This window comes from Pseudochaenichthys georgianus, chromosome 13 (genome assembly GCF_902827115.2).
Source record: "Pseudochaenichthys georgianus chromosome 13, fPseGeo1.2, whole genome shotgun sequence".
NCBI lineage: Eukaryota > Metazoa > Chordata > Actinopteri > Perciformes > Channichthyidae > Pseudochaenichthys > Pseudochaenichthys georgianus.
In genome coordinates, this window is record NC_047515.1 from 25,819,196 (window position 1) to 25,829,623 (window position 10,428).

General features: G+C 40.4%; 1 protein-coding gene across 1 annotated transcript in view; it reads right to left on the reverse strand.

The window, feature by feature from the left end:
- Positions 1-8,597, reverse strand: part of dscaml1 (Down syndrome cell adhesion molecule like 1) — a 94,714-nt gene extending 86,117 nt beyond the window's left edge. The window contains exon 1 of the mRNA XM_034097756.2: positions 8,540-8,597. Coding sequence (XP_033953647.1) covers positions 8,540-8,582 — 43 coding nt within the window. The 5' untranslated portion in view covers positions 8,583-8,597. The remainder of the gene's footprint in view (positions 1-8,539) is intronic.
- Between the last annotated feature and the right edge of the window lie 1,831 nt (positions 8,598-10,428).

The window sequence follows — 10,428 nt, forward strand, 5'->3', positions numbered from 1 at the left end:
GAAAAATAAAGAAACAAACGGAATTTAGGGTATTTTCTTTACTGTATTGTTATTTTAGCAGTGAGTTCAAGGGAGCAATTGACAATATATTAGTGACATTCACTGGAAAATGGATATTTTTAACTGGGCAAGTCTCAAATCTCACAAAAAAATACCTCCTGATATAACTCAAACTCTCACAGGCAAACTCATAAAGTAGATATGTTTGATCTGGACATTCAGGTCACCTCCACCCAAACAACTTCCTCCCTGTGTGCCAAACTGCAGAAACCCATCTCATCCCATATGCATTATCCTAATATCTTTGATCCAATATGTGTATCCAGAGAGCCCTTTTGAAATCTGCCTCTCAATATCAGAGGAAATCGGGTCACATAACTCCTCAACCAAACGTATCTGTTCTGTTGACATCCTCCGTTATTCAGGGAAACAAAGAATTTACACTTGCTTGATAGCAAAGGCTGTCATATCCACTGAATGTAGTTCTCCATCTAAAGCCGAACAAGCCTGAGGAGCTGGATACCGCAGATGTTTGCTGTAAAACATTGTTATCGTGGCACAGATGAAGAGCTACAGCCAGATCCTGTCCTAGGGGAGACAGACCACCATATATCCTCGCTCTTAAATGCCCTCTTCCAGTTGAGAGTGGGGTAGTCATCTTTTCAGATCTGTGTGTTTCTGTGTATGTGTTTGCTGTGCTGGGGGTGTGAGGCCCTGTAAGATGTGCTGAGCTCAGCTTGGCTAGAGGCCAATAGAAAACCGATGTGGCCCGGGCCAGAGAAGTTTCTTCTCAGACAATGATACTTCATTAATCCCTTTTCCTGGATTGTGTCAACAATGCCTGGATTAACCCTATCTCTTTAATTCTCTATGCTCTGGGAGAAAATAGGATGTTGGCTTAGATACATCAATGAAGATATTAAGACACTATTAGATGTCATTTAGGCTCTAATTTCTACAGATCCTCTACATCAATGGACATAATAGCTATCAAATAAGAAACAGAAGCCCACTGGCTGTCTCTTTAAGCTCCTAATACATCTCAAAAACATGGATGAATGGTTGATATCAAAAGACAATTTCTATATCTGTTCTGTTCAGTATAAATAGGAACATTCAAGGACATAATGACATTAATAACATGGAATGAATAGGATGAATCACACGAGGAAAGGCTCAAAAGTAAAATGCAGGGATTAGGGATAAAAATCTCAATTGACACGGGGATTTTTCTTGTCTTCTATTGTCTGTTCTTTGATACTTTATGCATTGGTCTGAATCTTTCCATCTTCTCATTTTTGTCTTCTTAGTTTGCATTTCCAATCTGCCATCATTCTTTCACCCTAACCCCTTGAAGACACTGCCTCTCGTCTTTTTCTGCCACACAAGAGACAGGCAATGTTATGCGATTGGAATTTGTATGCCAGACGCAGAGAGTTAAACCCACATAATCTCCTTTCACATTTAACACACACAAAGTCTATCCACTCTGTAATCGCACTGCCGTGGGAGGCCATGTCTGACTTCCCTGGTTCTCATGTGTGTGTGGGTGTGCAGCAGAAGGGGAGATCAGGGAGCCAGGCCGGAGTGCGATATTGTAGACAAGGCACGGGTGGCTGGTCGGGGGGGAAAGGTGCTCAGGTGCAAAGGTGTTCGGATGCAATGGGGCGTGTATCTCTTTGTGCTGTAAGGTCAGACGTATAGAGAGGTTAATGTTGAATGACTGCCTCAGTTCTTGATGTCAAACTCAGCCAACAGCAGATGCTGAGTGGCACAGCAAAAACATGTGATCGCGACTTAAAGCACAGCGAAGATTCCGAAAAGGTAGAGAGTCGTTGTTCTCCTGCCTACCAGCTCGAATTGGAGCAGATCCTCTGTGTTCAAAAATCTGAATTCAGGTCAAGTTCAATCCATCCTACCTTTCGAATCCATGTCAATCACTCTCACAGGCTGCTAGGATGAGTGATCTGCATTTTCAGAACCACAATGTGTAGGAAATAAGCAGGAAGCTATTAGAAGATGATACCAGTGACAGTGACCTGCATCTCTCTGATGGCAAATGCTATTTTTATAAGGAAAATCTTTTCATGACAAAAACGATGTACTCTCTCGCTGTAAAAGTCCTTATGAAAGAAACTGGAAAGGATCTTGTGTTCAGATCACAGATTTTCCAACCAAATGTTTTGTTTAATGCAGCCAAAAAGGTATCCTGTATCACTTGGTCAAGTGTAAATGCATACATACTATATGGTATGGCAGCAGCTGGTTGTGTCAACAATTTATGTCCATTCTTCGATTGTTGCCGGCTTTTTTAAATCCAAAACTCGGTGTCCAGGAATGAAGTCAGCTTGTTGAAGCTTAACAATTACTGGTTTAAGATAAGCATCAGAGCAGAAGTGGATTCACGTTTCTTTCTTTTGTCGAATCATAATCTCTATTTTGTTTTTTGTTTCTCTGAGCCATTCCACAATATATCCAGGTACTCTCTGGTAACTATAGAAGTACCCTCTTTAGGGCAAACATTTCCTCAGTAGGGAATCACTGCTTATTAATAGAGGCTCCCAAACATTTGGCTTTTAACCCCCTAAAAGAAAGCAATGTCTATACTAGCCATTTTCAACAGCTTGTGACCTGAAAAGGGGTCCTGATTCCCAAGTTGGAAAACTACTGCTTATTCCTAATAATCCCTAAAATGGGATAATCTATTGAAATAAAATAAACTGAAAACCTTAATATGAATTCAAAACAGCTTGAAGTCAGAGAAAAAACCTCTAAAAAGCAGCAGCTTATGATGCGATGGCTAATCGCTTTGTCCTATGGTAGGAATTCAGGTCACTGAATTCTCACACACACACACTCATGCACGCAAAGACATGTGTGTATAACCACACGGAAGTGAGCTGATGATGTCGACCACGTGTCATCATACGGCAGTCATGGTTTGATTTCAAAATATAAAAAAGTATGAGTGTCAAATAATTTTCAAGAAACTTAGGCATCTGCCTCAAATCTGTCCATATGTTGTCTTTAGAAGTTCCCAGGATGCAGCTGTGGGTCATATTTGATGTGATATACACATGGAAGAGCTTAAGTTTGTTGTTGGACAATAGTGTAATTCTTATTTTGTTTGTCTTCCCTGGAGCCTTTCCCTCTTCAGTATATCCGCCAGTTGAGGAACACAAATGGGACTGCAAGCATTGGCATTATTTTCAAAAATGCAGTAGGCTGCATCATGATTATGAACATAAATACATGTATCCAACAGAGAATCAAATTGGAATACATTAAAGATGACCACAGGGAAACTAAAAAAAACAATGTTATCAATAATCAACTGTTAATATCTCATGCATATAACATGAGGCACAATAACCTAGTTTATCCTCTTTATTTCGGCAACATCTAACCTCAGATGGTTATCAGAGTCCTTTCATAGCCACAGGCTCACTTTCCACCCCATCCCCAGAAGAGAAAGAAGGAGCAAAGGAGCAGCACTCATCAGATCCTAACCTGTATTTTGATTTCCTTCTTCAAGCCTGGGCACACTGATTACAATAAAGAAGGTCAAAGTCATTTAGGGTGAAAACCCCAGAAATATATTGTGTGTCAGCTCAACCTCTCACACTCTTTTTCTAAATATATTGATTTTGTTCTGTTTTTATTTTTATTTTTGTCAGTGTTCCCTTTTGTCTCAAATCTTTCCTTGCTTTACACTCAAAGACATTTTCACTTTTTCTTCCTGTTTTTGCAGTGGATATGAAAATGGAGTATGAATATGTATGCTAGAGAAGCAAGGATATTGCCTATGGTGAACCGCAATGCATAATGCAGCTTTTTCTGTCTCATCTACATTCATTCAGACACACACAGAGTTTCATACCATCACGTGCATAGAAAAACAGGGCTATAAATCCCTATCCTTCTCTCTCTTTCTCTCCTTCAAAACACACAAAAACAAACACAGATACATACTCACAAAGTCACATAAATGCATTTCAGATTGCATATACATGTTCATAATAACAAGTCAATGTTCTTGAACCATGTACTTCAGATAACCGCACACAAAACACATTCATGCTAAATAACACAGAAGCATAGGAGTCAGTGGGAATGCAGTATTTGCAGTGATGCTACAGAAAATGGCAGAACATAAAAGGCAAAAGATATGATCATATTCGATAGAGAGTGCTGCTCATTTATACAATGACTCCAGATTGAGATATTAGGGTTGCATGACAATGCTCTCTGCCTTTGTATCAAGTTAGAAAGAAAATAATTTCTAACAGTCTCATTTCACTGACAGAAATGCTGTAGTCAAGAAAGAAAAACTGCTAGAAATGTGGATACGTGCACACATATAGGGGAGGTTGGTGGGGGGGGGGGGGGGGTAAACAACTCATACACACAGTTTATGCAATGTCAGTAAAATATTAGGCAGCCATTTCAGTATTTGGAAATTCACATCTCCTACATCAAAGGGATGATTTCCGTTGTTGAAGTGAGTGTCAGATTTGTAGAGATGTGTTTTTTTCTATTCTCCCTCAGAGACGGGGCCAACAAATTGTTTGATAGTAAGCAGAAAAGCAGAGAAGGAGAAAAAGAGTGAAAAACAGAGTCGATTTTGAGATGTCAAAGGTGATCGTTGGATTATTTTGTCGTTCACGACATCACTCTTTCTACGTGCGTAATGGAGAGGGCACCAGGCTACCGGACACTATAGTGTTGTGCGTAAAACCTGTTGAGTGGGCGGTCAAAATCCACTTCTCTGTGTGACAGCTTAGTGCAATAATGATGTTGTTGCTATGGGCTTTAAAATATACAACTGTGTGATGATAAACAGTCAGATATTTGGGAACGTTGGGGTTGTTTTTGTTTGAGTAGTGCGTGACAAATGCTAAAAGCCCGATTATCCCTCTTACCAAGTCCTTTTCAAAACCTATTTTTCTTAAGCGAAAGAAAAACATCCCGAAATCAATTTAAAGAACGTTCCGTTTTAAGAAAAAGTGCTTTAGAGCGCAGTTAAGACAATCCAAACGATCATCTCACGATTGGTCGAGGTGTGTGTTTCAAGACGAACACAAATCTTCAGACGTGTACAGATGAATGTGTTTGTGTTGCACTGGTCAACTAAACGCAGAGCGCTAACACTTAACAATGAAAACAGGCTTTTCTCGCCGGAGCACAACGAGGGGGGCGAGTTAACCTGCGAGTGACATGTAGCTATTATACTGTGGAGATGTCTCTCTATCCAAGAAAACTGACAGGTGGTGCAGGCACGGGGGGACTCCGAGCCGGAGAAATAGCACATAGATCCATTTAAAGTTTCAATGTGATTTTTTTTTTTTAAATGATCGAGCATATAATGCTTCATGGATAAATTGTTAGTACTTCATCCAAATTACAGTTTTAATCTGAATGTGTGAACTTTACACACAGGTCTTTATAGTTCTGCAGTCCTCACGACTCTGTTACACAGAATCCCTTCCAAGTTCTAACCATGTATCTACCTCTTTTCCTTTCCATCAAATAGACAAAACCAGGGAAACTTGAACTTTATCACATAGGCCTAGCACAATTCCTAAACAAAATCACCCTGATATTATGCTTGATATCACAAAACATATGCGCGGAGCTGGGATAAAACTCTGAAGTTGTTTCTTCCATCACTTGGTACAGCCTCAGTTGTCCAATCCTGACGCGACATCTCTGCTGTAGCCTTTAGCCACCAGAGTCTGACTCATACCGTAATTACCGGGCTCCCCCTCCAAGCATTCTCCAAGTCTGTAACTGTTTTGATTCCAAATGTACACACAGCCCGCGGTCTGCCACGCCGCAACTCGGCTGCTCAGGCCGGTCTCAATAATACACAAGAGCCCCTTGTAAATACATTTTAAACTTTGGTGAAATCCTTCTGAAATAAAAAAAAATTGAAATGTGCAGACACAATAGCACACATGAAAACATTCCATCTTATCATATTGCTTATATAAATACTATACTCACGCATTACGGGTCTAAACAAATATAACAGAGGGTGCACACGACGTTTAGTCCAGCAAATTCAAAATGTTTAATCAAATGCAGACCCAAAATATGAGGCAGTGTTTTACACCTCTGCAGGAACACTGTAACATGTTCAGTTGAATGTGGAGTGCGTGTTGCAGGAGGCCTGTCGCCTGAAACTGGATAAAACCGGAATCACATTAATTGATGAAATAATTATTGCCGGAGCTCTCACTTCATCTCGATAACTCCATTGCATTTCTCCTTAAAATCTGTACAATTACGGGTTGAATCTCCCAAATTCCACACCAAAACGACTGTCGTTGTTTCTTACTGATTTAGAAATATGATAATTGTAATAATTATTTGTAGGCTTTCCAACTTCTAAGGCCCTCTCCTGGCCTATCAGGCCTGAGAGTAGATTCCCACACATCCCTCAGCTGAGTTTGTCTCAATTGTATTTCCATAAAATGACAAGCAACATCCCAAATCATGACAAAGAAGAATTATTGTATCCTCCCCCCTCCTCTCCCTCTATCTCTCTACCCCTCTACTCCTCTCCGCACTCATGGGTGCAGGTGTGCTGATATTCAGACAAATCAAAGCAAAGGCAGTCAGTAAGAATCTAATGTTCACGAATTAATGACAGAAAATAAAGATTTAAAAAAGGAGTAGGCTACTAAATCTTTAAAATGATCTAGTGGGGTGATCTGAAATATATCTTCATACTGGTGTAAAAATAAGCAGAGTTGTGTGCCATTCTAGGAGGCGCGGCCGAGTCAGAAAATACGCAGTACTAATGCATATGCATGTGTGATAATAGACCTACCTTTGCATTTCAAAATAAAGTTAATTAAAAATGATACATCTCTAAAATACACAGCAGCCACATGAGTACATACACCACAGTCAAATCGTGCAAAATGAGCGGAACATGGCGTTGAAAAACAACGGGAAATGGAAGTTTGTTTTCCACTGCGTTATCTACATCTCTCCCATCTCAAGCACTCTTTCCGCTCCAGTGGCTGTTTGCAGCCCCCAACCCTCCTCCCCTCACCACACACGCACACACACACTACATCTCGTTCAGTCACGGGACAGGGCGATGTACAGTGTGTATAATCGAAATAGACCCTGTAATCCAATTACATACAACAAAAACAACACAAAAGTCCTCGCTGCAGCCTGGCAGAGGGCACTGCCAAGACCAATGAGACCAGGACCATGACACACGCGTGCTGCCCACAATTATAAACAAATGCTAAAGATGATTTCAAATGTGTCAACTAATAAGGTTTACAATGAGGCATATTCAGTTACAGAACTGTGCGTATAAAAAAACGATGAAATGTCAAGGAAAATACAAAATATTGTTTCTCTAAATTGTGGGTGTTATTTATATATATTCATAAATAACAAAAAAAGCAGATCACTGTATATTTAAAGAGCAACCTGAGTCATTCTCTTCCATCTGCAGTATTTAGAGCGAAGCCAATCAGTGGAATCTGGTGCCACAGAAAATGGTGGATGAATAATTAGACCAGGGATGATAACAACTGAGTCTGCATACACTGACACTTCTACATCTGATCAAAGAAAACAAACTACGATATATTGCCTCGTCTTTTAAATATCCAACTGGGGCACATTATCTAGAAATTAAAGGCCAGCACTCAATACCCCCAGCATCAGTTCACACGTCTCTCATAAAATGTATTTACCCTTGTTGCCACACAGCTACACACACAAGCACCCACACAAACTGATGTTAATGCTCTGTTTCAGTGTTCCTTTAGGGAAAATAGCTGATAAAAAGGATGCGTTAACCCCTAGGGACCCCTCCTCTATCTTCCTCCCCACGAGCGCGTGCACGCGCACACACACAAACAGCAACATCTTATTTGTGATAGGACAGGGCAGAAAAGTCAGCAAATACATTAAACTCCTCTGCCCTCTTGGACTTTTGCGAGTAAACACCATACAGCTGTGTCCAATATCAACGCTCGAGGTCGCCCGTATACCCGTGCGCGCGCCTGCAGATCCTTATCAGCCTCTCCTATTCACGACACCTCCACATATTCATTATGCAAAATGCAAATGCCGTTGTCTTTTTCCTCTTGACAAACGCAGTGTACACTTTTTAGATCGGTTTTTATCACTGTTCGTCCAAATTAAGTGCATATTGATTTTAAGCTCATGATCCCCTTTGTGATCGCTTTTAATCATATTATCAGCTGATCATTATAAGGCATGGAGAACGCAAGACAATCTGAGCACTCGTTTAGGAGGAAAATTAAGGCAGATCAGCACAACATCACTTCAAAACATAAAGAAAAAGTTAACATTCTTCTTCAGAAGGTGATTCAGAGTTATATTTGTCATTTCTGCCTTTCTTTTGTGATGCCAATCAATCCGATCAAACATAATTTTTCAACATGATAAGCTAATAAACATGCACAGCCAACTTCAGCTTCACTGTGGAGGAGACAGCATGCAGATAAGAAACACTTAAAAATACATGTTGCCAACCTACCTTCTTGCAAAGAATACAGCAGAAGTAAAGTTACAAGCCACATGCCATTAAAAGCAGTTATATTTCACAGGAATGTTGTGCAGTCCCCCGAGAAGAGTGCACGGCGCAGGGGTCGTCCAGGCAAGGCTCCGTGCTGGACTGGTTCTGCTGATGCTCCCCGGCGGTCTCTCCAGCCCTGGTCCCACACTCTCCGGCGCCGAGAAACGAGCCGCGGAGAAAGTACCGCCTCTCCTCCCTGTTCTCTCCTCCCCTTACCGGGAGAGGCTGCTGTCGCCCCACCCCCGGTATCCTAATGATGAGCCGCGATGGAGAGATGAGATTTACGCACGAATGGGGGAACAGAGGAAAACTTCTGGATTAAACGCACTTTTCTCCAAAATCTTGGTGGAATCCCAAAAGCAAAGTTTAAAATATGCTTCCAGACAAGTCATTTCAATGTTGTTTATGAGAAGAATAAGTAAAAACAGCCGTTTGGGGGAAATGCCTTCGTGTATTTCCCATGCAAATCATCTCAATAATTTGCATAAATCAGTTGTCATTGCTGCAGTGGAGAGCAAACAGAGTCAAAGTAAAACCAATAGAAAGGGTCATTGTAATGTTAGAAAGAAGACGGGAGTGAGGCGTAGTCCAGGTGAGGAGGAGAGGGAGCGGGGGAATGTGCGCAGCGCTGAGTGTCAAAACCAACTCACTCACATCACTTTTTTTCAAAGCAGACTGAAACGTTTTAAAATTAAAGCACTAACTGCAACCAGTCTTAATGAAAGGGTGCATACTGTAAACAATATGGCCAATCAATTCATAAAATGTTATCGGTGACACACACTTTGACACACACTTGAACTCAAACAGGGGCGCTGTGTCATCTTTGTTGGTTACAGACTTGAGAATTGTGAATCTCTGAACAAAACGTATTGTACTTTTATCTTCATGGAAGGAAGATGGCTTTGAAGATGGATTTGAAGATGGCTTCCTCAGTGTTGTAGTTATCTCTGTTTTGTGTTGTATATTGTGCTCTTTTACAAGAGAAGAGCATCTAAACGTATTTTCTTAGATTTTTTTTATTTGCACCACCAGATTCTTTGTATGTGTAAACTTGCCTGGCAATAAACTTGATTCTAAACTTGATTCTGATTCTTAACCATTAAGTTATATTACAAATCTATGACAAATATTGCCAGATGCATTATGATATTTGAGAACAATGTGAGTTTAATTATTGCTAACTACTTAAATAAGACAACAGGGGTGAATCGAAGGACATCCTGCATGTGTTCCAGTCACACAAGCCTGATTTGCATTAATTTGTGTTCACACAGCAGATTTAGCATCTTACCAAGATCCAATCTAAATCTGACTTCAGTTTGATGGTTTTCTAGTATGTAAATAGTGTATGTTTTAAATATTCTAAATAGTTAATTATAATCTTAACTATGCATGTTAGTATCAGCAGCCCAAGTGGGAGTGAAAGCCCCATGTGGTGCAGTATCAGTAGCACTGTGCTGGCTGATCTACAAACTTTTCCATAATTTTGCAGTCATATTTCACTTTAAATCAATAACAAAAGAAAAAACAATCAACAGACCCACATGGCCTCAGAGAATAATACACGGCACGGTTTCAAAACTGCTTCTTTAAATACTTTCCTCTCTACTTTCATTCAGTTCAACTCCTGAATAATCAACAGACAATACCATTAACACTAAAGCTCAGCGGATTGTTGTTCATCCATTTTAGTCCAAACTCTACTCGTTGTCCACTCAGTCACACTACTTCTCCAACATCAGACACCTTCTAATTGACATAACCTCCAACATCACTCTTTCTGTGTCTCTCAGTGTTGTAATGTGGCGTTTGAGTGTCGTAACCAAACGCAGTCCTGGTTGTGAAAT